This window comes from Marmota flaviventris, chromosome X, assembly GCF_047511675.1.
Source record: "Marmota flaviventris isolate mMarFla1 chromosome X, mMarFla1.hap1, whole genome shotgun sequence".
NCBI classification, from domain to species: domain Eukaryota; kingdom Metazoa; phylum Chordata; class Mammalia; order Rodentia; family Sciuridae; genus Marmota; species Marmota flaviventris.
This window is the reverse complement of record NC_092518.1, coordinates 17,689,684-17,714,873: the sequence shown is the minus strand read 5'-3', so window position 1 is coordinate 17,714,873 and position 25,190 is coordinate 17,689,684. Positions and strand designations below refer to the sequence as shown.

At 37.6% G+C, this 25,190-nt stretch overlaps 1 protein-coding gene and 2 pseudogenes across 2 annotated transcripts in view; 1 reads left to right on the top strand and 2 right to left on the bottom strand.

Moving 5' to 3' along the window:
* The window catches only part of Acot9 (acyl-CoA thioesterase 9), a 47,822-nt gene that overhangs the window by 5,970 nt on the left and 16,662 nt on the right, over positions 1 to 25,190 (top strand). Inside the window, exons 2-8 of one of the 2 annotated variants that reach the window (XM_027927347.2) lie at positions 2,858 to 2,955; positions 3,988 to 4,014; positions 4,831 to 4,876; positions 6,435 to 6,605; positions 6,822 to 6,859; positions 19,524 to 19,607; positions 19,983 to 20,086. In XM_027927347.2, the coding sequence (XP_027783148.1) occupies positions 2,858 to 2,955; positions 3,988 to 4,014; positions 4,831 to 4,876; positions 6,435 to 6,605; positions 6,822 to 6,859; positions 19,524 to 19,607; positions 19,983 to 20,086 (568 nt within the window). The remainder of the gene's footprint in view (positions 1 to 2,857; positions 2,956 to 3,987; positions 4,015 to 4,830; positions 4,877 to 6,434; positions 6,606 to 6,821; positions 6,860 to 19,523; positions 19,608 to 19,982; positions 20,087 to 25,190) is intronic. The other variant, XM_027927348.2, reaches the window with a different exon arrangement.
* On the bottom strand, positions 1,146 to 2,371 carry LOC114085984 (mitochondrial ornithine transporter 1 pseudogene; annotated as a pseudogene).
* On the bottom strand, positions 8,231 to 8,792 carry LOC114085983 (protein phosphatase 1B pseudogene; annotated as a pseudogene).

The window sequence follows — 25,190 nt, the reverse complement described above, 5'->3', positions numbered from 1 at the left end:
CAACACTGAAAAAGCAAGTAGTTGTGGATTCTAAGGTAAACTTTAGGATGGATCAGTCCTGCCATCATTCACTGTGAAATATAAGCACAAAACTCTTTCTAGTTCTGAGAGAATAGGGCTTCACCCATGAATATCATTACTTTATCACCGAATAGGGAACAAAGGCCTCTTTTGACTTTGGCACTCTCTGTTCCTGGAAGGACTTCTGACAGGTGAGGCAGAGAGGACAATGGGTGGTCCAAAGTCGATCAGCAGCCCTGGATCTGGGCCAAAAGAACATCCCATAATTCAACCCAGAGATGGAATTACGTTAAGAGCTGCTGTCAGATATCATCAAATAGCACAGCATAGCCCATTTCCTGGCCCTTTCCTCAATCTACGACCCAGAACAGGGGAGACTGTTTGGGAAAGGAGAAAAAGGGAAGTTGGTGAAGGCCACCGCTGCTTCCCAAAGGCCTCATCTTTTAGGCTATACCAAACATAGTCAAGTGTGGAATGTGAGCCCACCTAGAAAATGAATGGCACTATTTTAAGAGTAAAGCTTCTTGGGAAAATCCCAGATGCCTACTCTGAAGCTTGATCAAGAATGTTGAAGCCACACCAGTATGCAGGTATATTCTACTAATATCTAGATGGATATTTTAGTTTTCAGGTCCCATGTGAAAACTTTAACCTCTCAGGTTTAGTGGACTTTGGAGACACATCTAGAATGGTTTAAGCAATCATTTTTAACCATTTAGTGAAAAATGGTAACCTCTGGGTTTTTTGATATTTGAGATTAAACATGAAACCAAATTATGTTTCCCCCAACATATAACTATCCAAGAAGCATGTATACAGACAAATTTATGCAGAAATAATGCCCTGATGAAACTATATTCAGCCTTTCAAGTTAGATGCACAGGGCCATCAGCCACCCTGCATATACTATCAACGGTAAGAGCAATACAATGTGGGCAGAAATTATATGATGTAAAATAGAGGTCCTTCCATAAAGTTTAAGACTTAGGGTAGGAGAAGGGAAGACAAAGACAAAATTCCCAAGAGTTCAAAATAAGTCCATATTCTTCTTATACTCTGTGAAACCCTGAGATGAACAGTAGTCCTCAAATGCCTGTGCCTGGATCCAGGCCCACCAGGACACTTCAGTATGCTTCCAGCTGGATCATCATCAACTTCTTGCTGTATTCATAGGCCAAGAATAGTGACCCATTGGCAGGGAACACACGAATCATAGTAGGTTTCAGTCCAGAATATAAGGCCGTTATTCCTTCATTTTTCATAACACCTAGAAAGGTTTTGATAAATCCCTCCTGTTTTCCAGACATGGAAAGAACTTGAATTCTGGATTTGATACATTCACTGGGTACACAGCAAGGCACAGGCAAATTCCACCACTTAACATCAAAGACACAGGGCCTAGTTCATCTTTTGCTCTCCATCACTGATGCAAAAAATGACCGGCTTAATTAATAGCCACCAAAGATGAAGAAATATCCCAGTACTTCTCCAAGTAAAGTGCTTGAGGGTCTATTGCCATCTATCCTAGCTGGTGACCTATGCTGGGTTCACAAATCTGACTTTCCAATAACTTAAGAAAATGGCACACAGAACATACAAACACCCAGAAGTACCTTTTCAAAATCTGGGAAGGCTCTCCAACCTTAGAGGTCCATGGAAAAAGAGAGAGCCACTGGAATTCTTTATTATGTAGGAGACACACAAGGAGAGGTTCCATGGAACATTCTATCCCAAAAAGGACAAAGGGGGAGGAACACAAAGGAACAGATGAGTGTAACTCAACTCCACTGGGTGACGCCTACACCTGGAGCCATGCCTCATTATCCTAGTGGAGGTAAAGCCCAAGTTATTGTGGGGCACAATAATTATTCAGTATCTCTTCCTTAGGATATAAGGGCATATATTTCCAGAGCGGCTTCCGACAAGAATCCATGGTAGAAGCCCAAGGGGCCATCCTTTCTAAGTGTAGTCTTCACAACAGATCAAACTGTATTCTGGTTCTTGGCTATCCTCCCTGACTTCACCATTTCATACATGGTCTGTAGCCGGCACTTGATGAGCTCAGTGGGGCAGAGCACCAGTGCAGTGAAGGGAGAGGTGAAGGACCCCAGCAGCTGCATTCTTCAGATCACTGCAGCCCCTGCCTTGAGGTCACAAGCAGCTTGGATGGCAGGATTGAATTTCATGGTGCTGCTGGGCTATGTGGAATGCAACTCTTAGGAATTTATGATGGGCACCACATATCCTGCCACGCTGGCCTCCCATGTCCTGCTCTGGCTCCGCTGCTCTCTTTGCTCCTCCAGTGCAGCCAAAGCAGCCGCTTAATTCTCCTCAAAATTAATTTACTCATTTTTTTGCCACATCAATTCTGGACTTCTGAAGCCAATAAAATTGAAAGAGCAAGATTATATCCTTAAAACTGGTTCATATCTGTTATTTATTTTTTGTATATAATTAGATAATTTTCTCTGCTCTCAAGAAACATTTGTTCTAGTGGGCTGGGGGTATAGCTTAATGGTAGAGTGCTTGCCTAGCATGTGTGAGGCACTGAGTTTTATTCCCAGCAACACATATGAATAAATAAATTAAATAAAAGTCCATGGACAACTAAAATGAATTAAAAAATATATATTTATTCTAGTTGGAGAGATGATTTATAGACTACCCTTAAATACAAATATGTATATACTTGTGAAACAACTACAGATTCCTCTAAGATAGTATATACTAAGGATGTGGTATAGCCAGATACTCTGGAGGAGGTGTAGGTCTTTGAGATTGCCAGGGGAGAAGCCCTGGAACTAACTATAAAACTATGTTTTATTTTGTTTTACAGGCTTTGTGCCTTGAGCAAAGAGCTGCTTACTCCTGGCAGAGGACTGACTCAAGGATCCCAGGATCCTGGGAAACAGGGAATCTTCCACATTCAAGAAGGCAAGCATGGGTGTTGACCTTTTATGCTTACGCAGTAGAAAACCCTGTTTTACTTTTATTTGAATGGGGTAAAGGATGCTAGTTTAGGGCTAATGAGACACACATATTAAAGGTAGATGTTTCATAAACATCTCGTTTATAAAATGACTACAATAGCTGCAAAATAACTTTGGGTAGAAATCACATTTAGAATTTGAGTTGTTGTTTCTGGGAGCCTTGAGGAATGAATTATTTTACTTAAATGATTTCTATTTACTGTGTGTAAGTCCTGAAGTCATGGAAGAGACATGGGAGAGATCTAATGCTTGAATAAGAGGTGGATTCATTAGCTGTACCAACTAATGATTTGTAGTCCATAGTTTTCTTAGAGGAACCCTATTAATCTATGCTTAATAGAGTTAACTTCACTTACTAATATGATATGCCAACTATGGGTTACCTTTAGAGTATTCATTATAGTTAAAATTGTGGCTTCATTAAAGGGTCCAAGTAAATATGTGTGTATACACATATTTACTAAATATGTTAATAAAATTTTAAAATTCTACTTTTCTTATTGACCCCTCAGTACCTGCCTTTCTTCTTACTGACTAAACTAGTAAGAATCATTTCATGTCAGTGAGCATAATTTTTCTGTACATTGGGATATTATATCTCCATTATTTTATTTAGGAACTCAAGAGGAAAAAAATAGAAATGACTTATTTACTGACGATCATTTTTTGCAGTTCTTTATGATTTAACTGTGATTTAAGTGTGTACCAAATTTGTGGTGCTTATACAATTGTTTCATAGAAAACAGTACATTTTTTTCATGAAAGTTAAAGTCCGTGTTAATCTAACCATATTTGGTTTTGATCATTTAGTTATTGAAGGACCAAGGATAATTTTAAGTTAATACCCCATAACTGGAATATATATTTTGAAATGCTAGAAAAAACTCCTGAACTTAATATATGAAATATGATAGACTTATTTTTTAGTTTTGAGTTACTGCTGATTATCTAATTGATTTTCCCTTTATCCATATAGCATGTTCACCAGTACATGTGAATCATGGTGTGTGTGGTAATTAGTGTCAATTTTTCTGTTATGATCTTACATTTTGTTTTAAGCTAATTCACTCTTGCATAGTGGGCATTAACTAAAATTAAATTGCATTTTTAACTTTACCTTGATTTACATCTTTGCTTAATTTTTCTGGCTTAACTGTTCTAACAATTAGTATGTATATACATAGTAATAAATGTATATTAGTATACATGTATATATACTTATATATAATAACAATTAGCATATATGTGCATATATGCTATGTATAGCTATATATATCAGATATGAATATTACTATTGGCTCCTGAACCATGCCTATATGAGGATGAGTGGGAATCCTGTTCAAAATATTTCCATCTTAAAGGGACTTGACTCCTGACAGTGATAAAACCCCATTGGATGAATAATTAACATTTTTTGTTTGTTTATATAAATGCCAATGATTAGCACAAAGATATTTTTATTTGAAATAAGAAGATAGTATAATTGGGGGCTGGGGATGTGGCTCAAGCGGTAGCGCGCTTGCCTAGCATGCGTGCGGCCCAGGTTCGATCCTCAGCACCACATACAAACAAAGATGTTGTGTCCGCCGAAAACTAAAAAAAATAAATAAATATTAAAAAAAAAAGATAGTATAATTGTTTCACATTTTCAGGGAGCAGAGGCCTGATTCCTTCTCTGAGCTGTTAAGGTATTAAATGGGAATTTGAGTCTTAAAGTCTTGAGTGCATGAATTGCTTTTCATAGTTCTTAAGCTCATTGTCATAATCTACTTCTCATATTTCTTTGTTTCATAGACTAACCTCTTCATTTTTGTTTTAGTTCGAGATAAGTTGCGGGAGATAGTAGGAGCATCTACAAACTGGAAGTATGTACTCTTGTGTTCGTTCATTCTTTCATCCAAAGGTTACACTATATTTGGACTCAGTTGATAGTCCTATTGTAGGGATGGGAAACCCTGCATTTGGAGATAGGTTGAGATAGGTTGAGAGGCTTTTTAATTGGGGAAAAGATGAACATTTTAGTACAATGATAAGTTGATGCAACATTGTCATAAAATAATATTATTTGCATGTATTCATTTTTCAAAGTGCATTCAGGTACATTACCTCACTGATTCTCATAACAACATTTTTGACATGCTTATGGAATATGTACCACTGAGCTACATCCCCAGCCCTTTTTATTTTTTTATTTTGAGACAAGGTCTCACTAAGTTGCTTAGGGCCTCAATAAGTTGCTGAGGCTGGCCTTAAACTAGTGATCCTCCTGCCTCAGCCTCCCCAGTTGCTGGGGTTATAGGTAACACACTGCAGTTGGCTGAATGACACATTTTAAAAATTTCAATACGAAAAATTTCAATTTACTTAAAAGTAGAAGGAATGAATACTCACTATCTGGATTCAATACAAATTTACCAATATACATGTATTGGCTGACAAGATCAGCCTTTATGTATCTCCAACAAATAAGACATTCTCTTATGTAATGAAATAGACAGCAATTCTCCAGTAATGTAATAGTCATCCACATTCAGATTTCCTCAACTTTATTCTCCCCTAATCCTGAACAAATGACAGTTATCCTCCCCTTTTCCCCCCATTTGTTTGACTTTAAAGAGACCAAGCCATTTGTTTTGAGAATGTTCCCTATTCTGGGTTTCCTTAGTATCATTTAACTTGTTTCTATATCTATATTTTTTGCAGGTTAAACATTCTGGCAATAATACTTCATAAGTTAAGCTTAGAAAGACATCTTAGTTAGTTAATAATATTGTGAATATTTCAGTTCTTTATCCCTATGTTTCTCCTTTCTTTTCCTCCTAAATATTTTCTTCTTGTTCCTCTCCTTTGTCTCTTTTTCATGTTATTTTCCTCTTTACCTTTTGTTCTGTCTTTCATACTTCATTTGGATATAGTCCATTTTCCCTCCTTAGTCTCTCATTCATAAAATTGAAGGGGAGAGAGAAGGAGAGAGGGGGAGAGAGAAAGAGAGCAAGCCAGCCAGCCAGCCAGCCTGGGCACAGAGAATCTGAGAATTTTCAAAGTGAGAAATGGCAACCTGGAGTTCAGGGAACAGGCTATTCTTTATCTCACATATAGACTATTCTGTCCATCTCTGTGTATTTTTAGTTTGATTTAAATATTATATTCTTTTAATAAACTCTTTGATCAAGGCGAATATATGATCCATTTGGATATATCTGAATAACTTCTAAGTATGTTTTTCTTATCTATAAACCTAAGAAAAGTTACCAGAAAATTTCAGTTTCACCAAGTAGTGGGAGGGAAAGAAGGGAAGGAAGAGATGAAGTAGGTCTAGACTCCTTCTTTCCTCCTTTGATGGTATCTGACTGGCCTGGATATCACTGGAATTGTGGGATACTGCTGCTCTTGTTTGTAAAAAGTTTCATCTTTTCTTCTCAGAGACCATGTGAAAGCAATGGAGGAAAGGAAGTTACTTCACAGTTTTTTGGCTAAGTCACAGAAGGAACTGCCACCTAGGAGAATGAAGGACAGTTATATTGAAGTTCTCTTGCCTTTGGGTAGTGAGCCTGAATTACGAGAGAAATATTTAACTGTTCAAAATACTGTAAGGTAACATGGTGTATTTTTTATTTATTTTTATTTTTATAATTGTTTTAAGAAAATTCACAAGCATACAATTCACCTATATAAACTATGTAATTATGTGGTTTTTGGTATATTGAGAGAGTTGTGTAACTATGACCACAAATGATTTTAGAATCGATTTTTATTGCCCTAAAGTGCCTCATGATTTTCATTTAATTCATAGTTTGCTTTATTTCACAGATTTGGCAGGATTCTTGAGGATCTTGACAGCTTAGGAGGTACTGGTACTATTTTAGTATTTCTTTCTCTATTTTTTTCTGTTTTCTATTTCTTCTCTCTCTCTCTCTCTCTCTCTCTCTCTCTCTCTCTCTCTCTCTCTCTCTCTCTCTTTTCTTTCTTTTTCTTTTTCTTTTTTTTTTTGCAGTACTGTGGGATTGAACCCAGGGCCTCATGCATGCTAAACAAGCAGTCTTCCACTGAGCTATATCCCAAGTTCTTAAAAATTTTTTTTGAGACAGAGTTTAGTTAAGTGGCTGACCTTGAACTTGGGGTACTCCTGCCTCAGCCTCCTGAATAGCTGGTATTATAGGTGTGTGTTACCACTCTTGGTTTATTTAGTATTTCTAATGCATACTTATACATTGGATCCTGTGACTACAAAGGGCCTTTTAAATTTTTATTTTATTTTTATGTGTGTGTATGTTTGGTTCTAGAGATTGAACTTAGATACTTTACCACTGAGTTACATCCCTAGACCTTTAAAAAATTGTTTTTAAAATTTGAAACAGGGTTTCACTAAATTGCCCAGGCTGGCCTCGAACTGGCAATCTTCCTGCCTCAGCCTCCTGAGTTGCTGGGATTATATATATGTGCCACTCTGCCCAGCTATTTTATTCTTTCTTTTAGATTATTCCACATCACATGCTTTATTTGGGCTTAAACACTTATAATTTTATTCTAAACACTTGGTTGACATACATTTTGGTGTGTGTAGTTAGGCAATACAGACTATACAAACAAAAGCTGTTTGAATAATACATAGGTTTCAAAACTTATGTTTCAAAAAAAATAAAAAGAAAGAAAAAATAACCACATATCCAGTATCTCACAACTTCTAAAGCTAAAACTACAGAGATGTTAAATATAAACAAATCAAACAAAACACAAATCATCAACCTTGAAAGAAAAATTCCAGGCTGGCATCAGCCATTTTTTTAAGAACTAAAATTATTAAAGAAAACACAAATTTATTACAAAGCTGTGAATGTACTAATATGCAAAATAATCAGTATAATTCTACATTAACAAGTTTTTCCACAACATACAGTAATCTCTCTAATCAGTCATTTCTAATCCTTTCAAATATGAATTTTACTACTGGCATTAATAAATGGTAGCCTACATACAAGGTGAGATGACATATAATTTAATTAAATTCAAAATACTATAAAAGTCAATTTTAAACTATCTTATAAAGATATATGCAAAGGCCTTTTTAAAAAACAAGGCTATTTGAATATAATAAAACTAATTTTCCAAGATTCAAATAACAAAATGGTTATATAAATGTACACATTATACTTCCTAAGTAAAAATCACCAAATCAAAGATCACAAAAATATTACCAAAAAAGTAATATTTTCCACCACTCATCTTTGTTCTGTGTCTTCATTACAGCAGTCTAATTCAGCAAGACCACTTTCTGATTCAGTATCGCTTTCCTGCATTGTCACTGGGTTTCTTGCATCAATGTTTGAGGAAGTAGCTACAGCAACTGGTTCAGCAGGGCTTTCTTTTCCCTCTACTTTAGCTAGCCTGTAACTAGTCAGCATCTCCTCCAGAAGTTGTTGGTAGTTTCCAACTATGATTAAGTCTCATTTGCCTGAGAGCTTCCACCAATTTTCCCTGTGATCCACTTTCCTCTGCTTCATCAGAGGCCCCATCACTTTCTCTATGTGGATTCAGTCTACTATAAACAGCTTCAATAATATTGCACTTGCCAGCAAGACCACCTTCAGGAGGTAAATTTGAGGTATTTTCTGCAGACAAAATGTACATGACATACGCAAGATCAGGCATTCCTTCCTCATAAGACTTCTCCATAATTTCTTCAACCTTTGATTCCAAGTGCTTATCCAACTCTGAATCCTTTTCCGACTCTTTGTCTGAGACCTTAGGGGGATTTGAAAAGCAAACTAATACAATATTCATGTTATCTGGACTTCCCTACGACAGCTGTGTGTGCATCTTCCATTTCCACTCTCTGTCCTTGCATGCTGCTCTGGTCATAATGTTAACCATTCCCAGTACCATGAGCATTATGTTTTTCAGTTTTGGGTTTATCCAAAAATGCACCCATGTTTAGTAATGAAATCAGCTACTTGGGTGGCTGAGGCAAAAGAATCCCAAGTTTGAAGATAGCCTGAGCAATTCAGTGAGACCCTGAGGTGAGGGAGGCAAGGTCTAGGGTGTTAGCACAAAAGGACCAGACTAGGCCCAATGCAAAGTCCATGGATCATCTCAGCCTTTTATTCAGGAATGGGATTAAACCCATGGGAATGGACCCACTCTCCTGGTGGAAAATGAGCCCCCAAACAAAGGAGGGGACTGGGCTTATGTAGGTTATACTGAGAAGTGACTTAATTAATAAGCATGTCAGTTTGGGCACTCAGGAATTTGGGGTCTGTTTTACTGAGTAAATGGGAGGGAATGTGGGATCACTGGTCAGTCTCTGGGATTTATCTTACTGGACCAGATTGAGGGCCTGGGGTCAGTGGTTGGTATGTGGAAAGGATTTGTTTAGGGAAGGATTAATGCTTTGGCCTTTTCCCAGAGACTACCTTTCTAGGTTTGATGGACACCTCCTCCCCAGGGTTTGTTTTATCAGTGGGAAAGAATGTACTGGGAATGCTCTCAATGTATGGCTTTCTTTCTCACTCTCCTTTACCCAGGTCTCACTATTTGGGGTTTGTCATTTTCCATATCTAATATTCTAGACTGTGAAAGGAAGGAGGAAATTGGGTGTCGAGGTCTCTAACTGCTTCATGCTGGGAGGGGGTGATGTAAGGAAGAGGGGCTTCCTTTCAGAGTCCTGGAAGTGAATATGAGGGTCATGCAGAGGGGGATATGTGGGGGAAGTTCTGAAGCCATTGAGAGCGATGTCAGTTCTCTCTATGTTGCTCCAGAAGATCAGGCAGTGAGTGGTGGGAGGAGAGATGCCCTGAGATATTTCCCAGCTGTTATGGCTGAGCTGATCACTTTATTAAGAAATTGTAAAACTAAAAATGGGGAAAATAAAAACATTATAACAATGTGTGAAGATGAACTAGTTTGTTAGCTTAGGGGAAACAATTTTAGCATCTAAAATGAAGACTAGCTTACTAGTGGTAGGAGAATAATTCTAGCATGAAAGGTGAAGATTAACTAATTTGTTAGTGCTAGGAAAATGGTTTTGGCATGTAATATATCTGAGGACTCTGTTATTCTTAATTAAGGCCCAATCAGATTTGAGATGTTATACTCATGACTTCAGGGATCCAGTTCCTTTGGAGCATAGCTGTTGAGAGCCACAGCCGAAGGGGCCCCAGCAAACTTCCAGCTGCCAGCAAACTTCCAGCTGCCAGCTGATGATTGGCTCACAGCGGCCCCAGCAACATCTAGCTGATTGGCTCCTCTGCGGTGATGCTCATTGGGCTGTTTCCCTGCCCTTTCAGACCACGGAGCTGCTCATTGGGGGACTTTTTTGGCTCCGCCCACGTGACCCAGCCAATCGGCCTCAAGAGCAGGAGGATTGTGGGAGGTGGAGAGAAGCTTGTGTGGGAGAGAGAGGCTTGTGGAAAGCCCGTGGTGGCAGTTGAGGCTCTGAGGGTTTTTCCTGAGAGGCTGTTTTGTTTGGCGTGTGTGGTTCTAAAAATAAAGTTAGTTTCTTTTGACAAGTGGCTCCTGATTGTGCCCAGACAGACTGTGGCACATAGCAAGCATGATTTACCTTGGAACCATATTTTCCTGGTGGTTTAGTTATTTCCAACCTGCTCGACAAATTATGCAAAACAAGAACAGGGATACAATTAACAGTATAGTTAGGGCAAATAATCCAGCTATATGTGTAGAAAAGTACCTGAAAGGGTAAGGGAAGAAATTTAAGCTAAACTGCACCAAATTTCTTCATTATCAAAATTAGATGTTTTGTCATTAACCATGGCCAGGACCTGAGATTGTGATTTTAATACATCTAAATAAACATTGTGAAATGATTTAAGTCCCATTATATGATTGTGTACACTTTGCCATCGAACCTCAGTTTCATTGTATGGAACTCTAGTAACACAAAAGTGAGTAATATTATAATGGCATTGAAGACCCTGGGTCTACCATAAATTTTGTATTTGTTCCCCCAGTCATATAACAGAATCTTTTATTTTCTGATCAAAATCTTTTATTTTCTGATCAATATGTACTTGAGTTTGCCAGGTTTCAGTATAATTTTTATGGAATTGCTGAAGGTAATGTGTTGTTTGGGCCTCTTGGGTAAGGCCACTGCTGCCATGAAGGCAGAGGCAATGATGCTAGTCAGACCAATAATACCAGCTGTTAACAACCCAATAAATCATTTAGCCTGGTGCTTTACATGTCTTAGCAACTCTTGCATGAATACTACTGAAAGTGTTTCCTGTCATGGTTCTTTTAATTTTACAGGGAGATAGATAGCTATTGGCATTTTAAGAATAGCAGTTTGTTCTGGGTTCTTCCATATGGTTTGATTAATACAGTGCTGCAACATATGGTCTTCACATTTAACATAATATATATTTTGTGAAGCATTATACTGTATTTGAATGGGCCAAGATAATACAACATAGGGATTTAATACACATGCAGTGGGGTGGAATTTTTTATGAAGGGAAGAGTTAAGATGGATGATGATTTTTGATTTCTCATATTGAGACTCACCATTCACTTCCAATTGGTTTATATAGAAATAGCATTCTTTCCTGAGTGGTTTTATAGGATGACAGATGCCAGGGAGTCCAATTGATTTTGTAAATTGGTACCCAATCAGTGATCTGTTGAATATCTGCAATAACCTGTGAATTTTATTCACTACTTTTGTAGTGAATAGAGGTTCCTAATCCCACTGTTCCTGTGTTAATCCTGGTGGATGTTTCTAGCCCTATGAGTATGAGAATAATTTGGGGACTCTCCTATTCTAGTGTGTGCCATTATTGGAATGGGTAGGCTTTGGTTGTGGGGTTAAATGTCAGTTTGAGGAGTAAAAAAAAATTAAGGTACAGAGGTCAGTTTAATTTTGGTAGGCAGGGGCAAATATGAGCCTTGCAAAGCATAAATCTCAGAAGTTTGGGGGCACCAGGGCTGTGAGACTAACACAAGTGTACAACTTAAGTTCTATTTAAAATAATTATTGTTTTTCTTTTAAAGTGCCCAGGTATGGCTGTATTTTTGTTATAACTGTTTTTGCTAGGTGTTCAAGACCAAGCTGCTCAAATTAACCTTGTTCCTATCTGCTGTTAAGAGTCAGCTGAGTTTCCACAGGGGTCAGTCTCAGGGAACTTAAGAGAGCTTCTTAGCTCTTTTAGTGCCATCTCCTTGATGAGGTGGCTTCCCTTGGAAGAATCATGGATATCTCCCTTCTCCAATGACCCTCCTCTTTTCAGCAGGTGCACTGATTGGCTTTCCATTCTCTAGTGGTCTCATTAATCTCCTTGATCAGGAGGTCATGTGGCCCAGAGTTGCAAAGCTCCTTAGGGAAGTTCTCTCATTCTCTGGGTTCAGGCTAACTCAGAGGGCAGGAGCCAAATATTGTTTTTCTTGGCCTTTTTTTTCCCTAACCTTAATCTTTGAGCCTTGGTGTTAAACATCTAGCAAGGCAGTTTCACCAGTCTTAAAGTAACAGTAGTGTACTTTAACTTCAGTGTCTATAACTTTACAGTCATTTACTCCTATTATTTAATTGGGATCCAATGTTAGCATTGGAAATTAGCTTTATATCCTATCTGTCCTGTAGGTGATTGCTTATTATCTCAAATTAACCCAGACTGTTTGTTCTTTAAGCAGTGTCTCTGAAAAACATTAACAAGTAACAGTTATAGAGTTTACAAGGAAAATACATAATGAATTAACAAGAATGAAAACATTCAGTTTGTGTAATAGCTATCTTGAATTTTGGCTGAGGTATAAATTATATCCCCTGTTTGAGATCACAGTAATCTTTAAACAAACATCGATCTTCTGAACACAACTTTAAATGAGCTCAAGTCTGGCCTATTTTGGAGCCATTGTAACATGCAGTAAGGTGGGAGGCAGAGCTTTATCTCAAGTAAGGTAGGGTTTTTCACAAATCTTAGGTAAAGTGTTCTAGTTCTGAAGTTGATCTTTGCTTCTTTCTTAAATGTCATTTTACAAAGTTTACACATATTATTTCCTGAGTCTATATGTACATTAGCTAACACAATATAACATCACATTTAAAACATGAATCAAAGAGAGGCTGAGAGAGCTTTTAACTTTCATTTTGTGAGGAAAAGTTGCAAAATGCTTTCATAATATTAATCTTTAAACAGATTAGGCTCTCATTATCTTTTAGAAATATATTACATTTTACCCCAGTATAAAAAGTAATATAAGATTTAGGTTCAGTTACACAACATGAAATGATATACATAAATCCCCAATTAAATTTGTTTTTGGGGGGAGGTGGATACCAGGGTTGAATTCAGGGGACACTCAACCACTGAGCCACATCCTCAGCCCTATTTTGTATTTTATTTAGAGACAGGGTCTCACTGAGTTGCTTAGTGCCTCGCTAAATTGCTGAGGCTGGCTTTGAACTTGTGATCCTCCTGCCTCAGCCTCCCAAGCTACTGGGATTACAGGCATGTGTGACTGTGTCCAGCCAAATTTCTTATTCTTTTAAGTCTAAAATTACCATTACAGACAACTTTAGTTTGGAGAACCTCAGTTTATAAAATGTTTTTTATTTTAGACCTCCTGTTTTAAAGACTGGTATACCTGGAAAACATGAACATATTTAGTATGCTATACTGATGTTTTTTATATTAACCAAGTTTAGCTTTTAAAGAAAAATTTAGAATCTGTAATGTAGTATAATACCTAAAATAACAGTTGTTTAACCAGAGTTGGATAAACTCTAATTTCTTTAAGACCAGTTGCTCTAGAGAATAAAACTTGATAGATGCAATGTTTATAGTAAATTAATGTTTTAAGAAATCCTTGTCAGGTTAACATATAGATTAAACCTTGGTTTTATATTAGTCCATTAGTATTTGACCTTAGGGAAAAACCTTAAATAGCTTTAACTGATTTTTCCACATACGTAATAACCAACTTAGTTACACATAAACTTGTTGAAATTGCCCTTTACTTACACAAACTTTCTTATCATTTATTTAGATCCTCATGTTGTTTATTTCATCACACAAAGACTTTGTTACCCAGAAACATTTTCTTCCTTCTACTATATATATATTTTCTTTCATATCTAGAACCTTTTAATTTTCTTTAGCTGTTGACCCCCCTTTTTAAATTCACACTCTGAAACAACCCTTGTAAATTTCTGAATTTAGATAAATTACCTTTTTTTATACCTTTATCTTATTTATTTATTTTTATGTGGTGCTGAGGATCGAACCCAGGGCCTTGCACATGCTAGTCAAGCACTCTACCACTGAGCCACAACCCCAGCCCTAGATAAATTACTTTTAATAAGATGAAATACTTTATGTTATTTACAGTACTATAATTGAAAACACAGTTGAAACTTTTGAACCCTTTATACATAAAATTACATCAGTTTGTTTACCAGTTCCTGAAAACATAAACAACGTTTTAGTATATCATTCCATGGAATTCAAGAAATTAAGTGTGATTGATATTATATTTTACAGTTAGCATTTTGACTGTGCAAATTAATCAGATGTGTCTAACAAATACATTTATATACATTTATGAAGATTAATCCCATATATCTGAAGTCTAATTTACTTTCTGACTATAAGAATCAAGATGTCAGATGAATGTATTGAGCAGTATTCACTTAGTAACTTTAAAGACACCCTTTACTCTCATTTGTTTACCCAGTTCAAATTGAACCTTTTAAATCATGTGAGTCAAAGGTATTTGGATCCATATTTTTGAATTTTATTTTATGAGTGCTCTATATGTTGGTTTTGATACACAAACATATGTAGACAAGACAATACACTGAACAAGCCAGCAAAGGCCTTATAGCTTTTTAAAACCTGTTAGATTAAGAGTCAACCTTTGTATATTGGCTTCTGAACAAAACAGAGTGTAAAAAAACCTTTATAGTTGCATAAAATACATCTTATTAGAAATTTTATCTTAGGCATGCAGAATCCAAATTATGAGCTCCAAAAATATAGAATTTATATAGTCCTAGAAAAAATAATATGGCCATTAATTTATTTCAGTAAAGTAATATGAGAGCAAGAAAGAGAGAGAGGAGTGGGGAGGGCTGAAATAATTTTTCTGTGTCACATCCAGGGAAAAGTTAAATGGACACTTTTTTTCTTTAGTTTCAGGCCTCATATTGAGCTCTCCTTGTGCATTCCAATGCAAACTTCAGTTCAGTCTGGCCTGGGAGATGGCTGATTAGGGCTTTTTAACCCTTTATTTCCCTGGTTGATAATCAGGCCAAGTTTGGAAGCAGAAAATTATGAAACATTATTTCCCATTACTTTTGAGGAGTGACGCTATTATGTCATGCTCCTTACTGAGACATGCCACAAACTGTTGGGCTGGTCAGGGTTAAGGGAGGACATTTACCAGCTAGTTATGCCCTTAAAATCTCTTCAGAAAGGGAATATTTGCCTGCTGCTTGGGCATTCACCATCCCTGTAACATGGGGCTCCTAGGATGTGTTAGGAGACTTGGGAAGCTGACTGCACTCTCTCCAGGTACGTAATGCATTCCTGCACAGAGGTTTAAAGACCTTCATGGGTGTTGCTCATCAGGCAGAGGGCCTGTGGGGAGTAGGGGAAGGGCCCGCAGATCTTGACTCCCCCAGATTCTCCACCCACCTTGGGGCTCCTACTGTGTCTCAAAAGTTGGTGGCTACTAGGAGGGGTTTTCCCTGGGAACAATCTACTTTCCATTGTCCCTGCTACCCATAGTTGAGACAGGGCTTGGTACATTTGGTAACTGACCACCTTGCCATTCTGTAAATTTTAGACAATTTTGCCAATTGATAATAGGTAATTTTTAAATTTTGGAGATCAAATTTCTTGATCAAAGGTTTCATACTTGAGCTGTTATTGCTGATTATCTAATTTGTATTGTGGCCAAATTTGAGTGTTGTCCTTAATAAGGCATTTAATTTTGAGGTCAGTTTGGGAGTAGAGGGTCTTAAAATCGGTAGAAAGACAGACTGGGTAGTTCCCATATTTCGAGAGATTTGACAGAGGTGACAGTTTAGGGCAGAGCATCTTCTGCACTATTTTGTCACTAGTGTGCCAGTCCTGGACTGGACTTTTCCCACTGGGGATTGGGGAAACGTTTTTACCCCAATCTCAGTGGTGGGGGAACCTCAGGGTTCCCGTTAGCCAAAAGGCTGGCCAAAAGGTGGAGTCTCAGAGCAGGATACTTATCTGCTAGAGACAGGATGGAGTCTAATCCTCTCTGGCGAATGTAAAGGCTGGTGTTGAATGTAGGAACAAAATGGAAAGGAGGTCTCTGATCCGTGAGATTTGCTGGGTGTGTAAGGGAAGGAAAGATTGGGGAGGCAAAGAAGGGTGTGGGAAGGGGGTCAGAAAGTGGATGCCCTCAGCATCAATAAAGGATTCAGTACAAATCCTTGCTCTGACCACGTAGAATAGGCCGCTGAAACCTAGCCCAGGGTTGCTTACGGGCAGGAGCCTTTCAGTCAAAGTGGACTCAGAGGTGTGGAGGGTCTTTTTCTGTAGGGTGGGGAGGGCGGTGAGGGGGGCAGTCAGTCTGAGGATGCAGCTATAGCTGCATGAGCCATGGCCGGGGGTTCCCCCAACCTTAGAGATCCTTGGGTGTGCCAGATGCTTCAATGGTTATTTAACTGCAGGGGAAGGGGAAGGGTGAGGGAGGATGGGGAAGGGTTAATTTCACTTTACTCCTGTTCTGGTCCAGGAACCAAATATTAGCACAAGAGGAACTGGTCAGACGCAAACTCCACAGTTCATCTCAGCCTTTTATTCAGGAACAGGAATAGGCCCACTCTGGAAAATGAGCCCCTAAACAAAGGAAGGGACTGGCTTATATAGGTTATACTGAGAAGTGACTTAATTAATGAGCATGTCAGCTTGGGCACTCAGGAATTTGAGGTCTATTTTACTGGGCAAAATGGGAGGGAGTGTGGGTGGGGTCACTGGTCAGTCTCTGGATTTATCTTCCTGGACCAGATGGAGGGCCTGGGGTCAGGGGTTGGTATGTGGAAAGGATTTGTTTAGGGAAGGATTACCTTCCTAGGTTTGATGGACACTCCTCCCCAAGGTTTGTTTTTATCACTGGGAAAGAATGTATTGGGAAAGGATCGATGCTGTCAGTGTATGGCTTTCTTTCTCACTCACCTTTTTCCAGGTCTCACTATTTTAGGGGTTTGTCATTTTCCATATGTAATATAGAGCATCTTGCTGGCACCCACCCACTTTGCTCAGCCCAGACTTCCACCAGAGGCGCGCAACCCTGCCTCAGCCTCAGATTTGCGCTCAGGTCTCCGCCACTGCCTCTGCAGCTTCCGGGTCTGGCCCCTCATGCTGCCGCCACACTTTATCTCCACCCCACTGCTGCTGCCACCTTCTACGCAGCCTCTTCTCTCTGGGCAATCTTGCAGCCACCAAACACTGAGAAGCAGAGACTCCAGCCACTTGGGCAGGGAACTCCCCTGCTAGGGGAACAAGGTGGTCAGAACACAGGCAGCTTTTCAGCTGTTGAGTGGGAGCACACTATTTTATTCGCTAATCTGCAGAGATTAGGACATTCTAAAAGAACAGAAAAAGAAGAGCATCTACTGCCTTTGAATTGTCATAATTTCCCCCTGTTAATAGATTCCTAGTTAATGGAATTGTAATCTGAATAACCATTTCTAATAATTTTTCTTTCTTTTATCTATCTATCTTTCTATCTAGCTATGTGTGGAGAACACTGGGGATTGAACCCAGGGCTTCACACATGCTAAGCATGCACCCCACCACTGAGCTGTAACCCCAGCTCTCTGATAATTTTTTTAAAAAAGTCTTGAACTTGAAAAAAAGTTGCGAATACAGTATAAAGAATTGTTCTTCCTTGAGTCATATTTAGTAGGTTTCTGACATGATACCACATCACCCTGAAATATTTTAATGTATAGTTCCTACAAAGAAGGACATTCTCCTATATAATCACAATACAACCATCAAAATCAAGAAATTATTACTGATATGTTATACTGTCTAATCCTCAGAACCCATTCAACTTTGGCCAATAATTCTTTATGGCAGAAAAGATCCAATTCTGAATCACATGTTATATTTAATTGTTGTGTCAGGAATAATTCCTCAATCTTTCCTTGACCTTAATAACCTTGACATTTTAAAGGTATAGGCCAGTTCTTTTGTAGATTGTCCCCCTATTTGTGTTTGTCTGATGCTTTCTCATGATTAGCTTCAGGATATGCATCTTTACAGGAATGTTACAGAAGGTATGCTCTTATTGCAAGTGGTACATGATTTTGATTTATTCCATTACTGATAACGTAAGCTTTGATTACTTGATGAAGGTGATGTTTGCCAGACTTCCATACTGTTACTACTTTTGCCTTTGTAGTAGATAAGTACCTTATAGAGAGGCACTTTAAGACCTTGTAAATATCCCATTCTTCATCAAACTTTCAATTTATTATTTTTAAATCACTGAGGACTCAGATTCTTATTTTATTGAGGGATTTATTTCACTATCATTTATTTTGATGCTCAAATCATTCCAGTCTTTAATTCCTTCAAGCTAATCCACACTTTGGAAATAGCCCATTCTGCTTGTTTGTATTCTTTTTTTTTTCACTTATCCAAGTGAGAAACCTGGGTTTATTCATGTCTTGTCAAGTTTACCTTATTAGCTCTTGAATCTTTTCTCATTTCTACTACTATTGTCATAGTAGGACACTGTCATAGGTCAGACCCACATGATTTCTGGGAACCAGAAAGGCTCTCAAATGGAGTTTCTTGCTTTTAGTCTCTCTTGCTTCCAGTGTGACCTTTAGCAGATGCATGGATGGAAGGATTTAATATTACTCAAGAAATATTTATTGAGCCTATACCCTCTTCTGAGGGTAGGTGATAGACATTTGAATGGATCATGGGGGGGGGGGACCAAGTAAGCCAATTAACAAGTAATTACAATACAACTTTAAATGAGTTAACATTTGTAAGGTGCATATAATCATGATTGGCCTATATAAATGCTTATTAACATAATAAAGGATCATAGGACAGTGTGTGAGCCAAGGGTATTGGGAAGGGGGGATAACTAAGTGAAATAATTGCTTCATGATTAGAAGTCAAGAGGAAAATTGGTAGCTGAGTGCTTGTGATTTGCTTCTCTCTTTTGAAGATGTTTGCTTGATACTCAGACTCCTGTTGGGTTCTTATTCTAATTTAGGTACTGTTTCTCTATGGAGTGGTGTAGGACACTTGGTGGGCCTGGGCTTTGAACTTTGGTTTCTTCATTAAATCTAAAACTGAGGGTGCAGTCAGATTATAGGACCTCCAAGTATCTTCAGTTTATTAAATTCTTTGGACCTAGGTTAACATCAGTAGTGGAATATTGAATTTGGTCTTCAAAACAAGATAAGATTTTTTAAATGAATTTCTGGAGAAATTTGTAAATGATGAGAAATAATTTTGCTCTTCCTTTATTTGATGTTTTCCTGGTTTCCTACAGTTCTTGTTTGCTACATGCACACCAAAAATGATTCATTGAAGATGTCTCCTTTATCTATAGTTACAGCCTTGGTGGACAAGATTGGTAAGCAATATCAATATCTATAAATACTTAGAATTTTTAGTAATTATATTATTGATATTAGATGAAACAATCTCCTTTATGTGTAGTTTTAATGTATGTATGCATATTAAAATATCTAGAATGCAATATACCAAGATATTTATTATAATTAGGTAGGATTTTGCATGATTCCAGTTTTAATTTTTATATTTTTTGCATTGTCTACATTTCTCAAAATGACATAAAAATTTCTTTTGTATGTCAAAAAAGTTATTTTAGTTTTTAAGATAAGAAGAAATGTAGTAGAGTTTACCAAATCTTCAAATGATATTGTCCATTTACAGTACAGAAATTTCTTGGATATGGTTTGGACATGGATTGATTTCTGTTTTGCAGATATGTGTAAGAAAAGCTTAAGCCCAGAACAGGACATTAAATTCAGTGGCCATGTTAGCTGGGTTGGAAAGTCATCCATGGAAGTGAAGATGCAAATGTTCCAGGTACATATGTACGTGAAGATTGTCCACTGTTCAAATATAACCCTCTGTCTCAGCATAAGGAAAACTTGTTTACCTATCTGTATTAGTCAGCTTTGCATCACTGTGACAGAAAGACCTGACAAGAATGACTTAGAGAAGGAATAGTTTATTTTTGCTCATGGTTTCAGAGGTTCAGTTCCATAGCAGGTATGTAGCTCACTACTTCTAGATAAACAATTGAAAGTTCATGTTGGGCTGGGTATATAGTTCAGTGATAGAGCACTTGCTTAGCATGTGTGAGGCCCTGGGTTTAATTACCCGCACCACTGAAAAAAAAAAAAAAAGAATGAAACATCATGGTACTTTAACAATAATATTCAACTCCATGTTAAGATGCTTGTTTCTCATTTTACCCAAGAAGCTTCATGAAAGTCTGAATTATGTTAGGGCTTCATCAATCCATGAATGGGATTGATTATTGTATTAATTTTCTAGGGCTGCTGTACTGCAAAGTACCACAAACTGTGGCTTAAAAACAATGGAAATTTATTATCTCATAGTTTGGAGGCTGTAAGTCCAAAATCAAGATGTCAGCAGGGCCATGTCCCCTCTGAAACTTGTGGGAGAGTATCCTTCCTTGTCTATTCTTTTTTTCTTGTACTTTGCTTGCAATCCTTGGTGATTCTTGGCTTGTAGCTGTAGTACTTTATTCATGATGATGCCTCCATCATCACATGGCTTAGTTCTCATGTCTGTGTCTCTGTGTCTTTTTTTTTTTTTCTTGTTAGGACATCGATCATTGGATTAAGGGACCACCCTATTCCAGACCTCATCTTAACTGATTGTGTCTGCAACGATCCTATTTTCAAATAAAATCACATTCATGGATATGGGATTTAGGACTTCCACATACCTTTTTCAGGGACACAATTCAACCCTTAATAGTCATTTGGATAGCAGTGAGAGCTTCTCTGATGAGCAAAACTCAGAAGAGCTTTTTTTTAATATTTATTTTTTAGTTGTAATTGGACACAATACCTTTATTTTATTTATTCATTTTTATGTGGTGCTGAGGATCGAACCCAGGGCCTTGCATGTGCTAGGCAAGTGCTTTACTGCTGAGCCACAACCTCAGCGCCCAGAATAGCTTTTATAAACAAATGAAGAAAATTGACAAGAAAAAAGTATCTCAAAGAGGATAATAGCACAGAAATCAAAGAATTCAGAGTATGTCCAAGATTTCATTGTGAAAAATTTAAGAGTGACTTATTCAGTTATGCCAGGATATTCAATAGTTGTATTATCCAGATGCATTTTTTCTGCTATGGAATTATGAAGAATTTCATGTTTTTTTTTTTTTTTTTTTTAAATTTTTTATTGTTGGCTGTTCAAAACATTACATAGTTCTTGATATATCATATTTCACAATTTGATTCAAGTGGGTTATGAGCTCCCATTTTTACCCCATATACAGATTGCAGAATCACATCAGTTACACATCCATTGATTTACATATTGCCATACTAGTGTCTGTTGTATTCTGCTGTCTTTCCTATCCTCTACTATCCCCCCTCCCCTCCCCTCCCCTCCCCTCCCCTCTTCTCTCTCTGCCCCCTTTACTGACATTCGTTTGTCCCCCTTGTATTATTTTTCCCCTTCCCCTCACTTCCTCTTGTATGTACTTTTGTATACCTCTGAGGGTCTCCTTCCATTTCCATGCATTTTCCCTTCTCTCTCCCTTTCCCTCCCACCTCTCATCCCTGTTTAATGTTAATCTTCTTCTCATGCTCTTCGACCCTACTCTGTTCTTAGCTACTCTCCTTATATCAAAGAAGACATTTGACATTTGTTTTTTAGGGATTGGCTAGCTTCACTTAGCATAATCTGCTCTAATGCCATCCATTTCCCTGTAAATTCTATGATTTTGTCATTTTTTAATGCAGAGTAATACTCCATTGTGTATAAATGCCACATTTTTTTTATCCATTCATCCATTGAAGGGCATCTAGGTTGGTTCCACAGTCTAGCTATTGTGAATTGTGCTGCTATGAACATCGATGTAGCAGTGTCCCTGTAGCATGCTCTTTTTAGGTCTTTAGGGAATAGACCGAGAAGGGGAATAGCTGGGTCAAATGGTGGCTCCATTCCCAGCTTTCCAAGAAATCTCCATACTGCTTTCCAAATTGGCTGCACCAATTTGCAGTCCCACCAGCAATGTACAAGTGTACCCTTTTCCCCACATCCTCGCCAGCACTTGTTGTTGTTTGACTTCATAATGGCTGCCAATCTAACTGGAGTGAGATGGTATCTTAGGGTGGTTTTGATTTGCATTTCTCTGACTGCTAGAGATGGTGAGCATTTTTTCATGTACTTGTTGATTGACTGTATGTCCTCCTCTGAGAAGTGTCTGTTCAGGTCCTTGGCCCATTTGTTGATTGGGTTGTTTGTTCTCTTATTGTCTAATTTTTTGAGCTCTTTGTATACTCTGGATATTAGGGCTCTATCTGAGGTGTGAGGAGTAAAGATTTGTTCCCAGGATGTAGGCTCTCTATTTACCTCTCTTATTGTATCTTTTGCTGAGAAAAAACTTTTTAGTTTGAGTAAGTCCCATTTGTTGATTCTAGTTATTAACTTTTGTGCTATGGGTGTCCTATTGAGGAATTTGGAGCCCGACCCCACCGACTGTAGATCGTAGCCAACTTTTTCTTCTATCAGACGGCGCGTCTCTGATTTGATATCAAGCTCCTTGATCCATTTTGAATTAACTTTTGTGCATGGCGAGAGAAAGGGATTCAGTTTCATTTTGTTGCATATGGATTTCCAGTTTTCCCAGCACCATTTGTTGAAGATGCTATCCTTCCTCCATTGCATGCTTTTAGACCCTTTATCAAATATAAGATAGTTGTAGTTTTGTGGATTGGTTTCTGTGTCCTCTATTCTGTACCATTGGTCCACCCGCCTGTTTTGGTACCAGTACCATGCTGTTTTTGTTACTATTGCTCTGTAATATAGTTTGAAGTCTGGTATCGCTATACCGCCTGATTCACACTTCCTGCTTAGCATTGTTTTTGCTATTCTGGGTCTTTTATTTTTCCATATGAATTTCATGATTGCTTTCTCTATTTCTACAAGAAATGCCGTTGGGATTTTGATTGGCATTGCATTAAACCTATAGAGAACTTTTGGTAATATCGCCATTTTGATGATGTTAGTTCTGCCTATCCATGAACAGGGTATATTTTTCCATCTTCTAAGATCTTCTTCTATTTCTCTCTTTAGGGTTCTGTAGTTTTCATTGTATAAGTCTTTCACCTCTTTTGTTAGGTTGATTCCCAAGTATTTTATTTTTTTTGAAGATATTGTGAATGGAGTGGTTGTCCTCATTTCCATTTCAGAGGATTTGTCGCTGATATACAGGAATGCCTTTGATTTATGCGTGTTGATTTTATATCCTGCCACTTTGCTGAATTCATTTATTAGCTCTAATAGTTTCTTTGTAGACCCTTTTGGGTCTGCTAGGTATAGAATCATGTCATCTGCAAATAGTGATAATTTAAGTTCTTCTTTTCCTATTTTGATGCCTTTAATTTCTTTCGTCTGTCTAATTGCTCTGGCCAGTGTTTCGAGAACTATGTTGAACAGAAGTGGTGAGAGAGGGCATCCCTGTCTTGTTCCAGATTTTAGAGGGAATGCCTTCAATTTTTCTCCATTCAGAATGATGCTAGCCTGAGGCTTAGCATAGATTGCTTTTACAATATTGAGGTATGTTCCTGTTATCCCTAGTTTTTCTAGAGTTTTGAACATAAAGGGATGCTGTACTTTGTCGAATGCTTTTTCCGCATCTATCGAGATGATCATATGGTTCTTATTTTTAAGTCTATTGATGTGGTGAATAACATTTATTGATTTCCTTATATTGAACCAGCCTTGCATCCCAGGGATGAATCCTACTTGATCATGGTGCACAATTTTTTTGATGTGCCTTTGTATCCGAGTGGCCAGAATTTTATTGAGGATTTTTGCATCTAGGTTCATTAGAGATATTGGTCTGTAGTTTTCTTTCTTTGAAGTGTCTTTGTCTGGTTTAGGTATCAGGGTGATGTTGGCCTCGTAGAATGAATTTGGAAGTTCTCCCTCTTTTTCTATTTCCCGAAGTAGCTTGAAAAGTATTGGTATTAGTTCCTCTTTAAAGGTTTTGTAAAACTCTGCTGTATACCCATCCGGTCCTGGGCTTTTCTTAGTTGGTAGTCTTTTGATGGTTTCTTCTATTTCCTCAATTGATATTGGTCTGTTTAGGTTGTCTATATCCTCCTGACTCAATCTGGGCAGATCATATGACTTAAGAAATTTATCTATGCCTTCACTATCTTCTAATTTATTGGAGTATAAGGATTCAAAATAATTTTTGATTATCTTCTGTATTTCTGAAGTGTCTGTTGTGATATTGCCTCTTTCATCCCGTATGTTAGTGATTTGAGTTCTCTCTCTTCTTCTCTTCGCTAGCATGGCTAAGGGTCTGTCGATTTTGTTTATTTTTTCAAAGAACCAACTTTTAGTTTTGTCAATTTTTTCAATTGTTTCTTTTGTTTCGATTTCATTGATTTCAGCTCTGATTTTAATTATTTCTTGCCTTCTACTTCTTTTGCTGTTGTTTTGCTCTTCTTTTTCTAGGATTTTGAGATGAAGTATGAGATCATTTATTTGTTGGTTTTTTCTTTTTTTAAGGAATGAACTCCAAGCAATGAATTTTCCTCTTAGAACTGCTTTCAATGTGTCCCATAGATTCCGATATGTTGTGTCTGTGTTTTCATTAATCTCTAAGAATTTTTTAATTTCCTCCTTGATGTCTTCTATAACCCATTGATCATTCAGTAACCTATTGTTCATTCTCCAAGTGATATATTCTTTTTCCTTCCTTCTTTTATCGTTGATTTTCAGTTCCATTCCATTATGATCAGATAGGATGCATGGTATTATCTCTACTCCTTTGTATTGTCTAAGAGTTTCCCTGTGACATAATATATGATCTATTTTTGAGAAGGATCCATGTGCTGCTGAGAAAAAAGTGTAACTGTTTGATGTTGGGTGGTATATTCTATATATGTCAATTAAATCTAGGTTATTA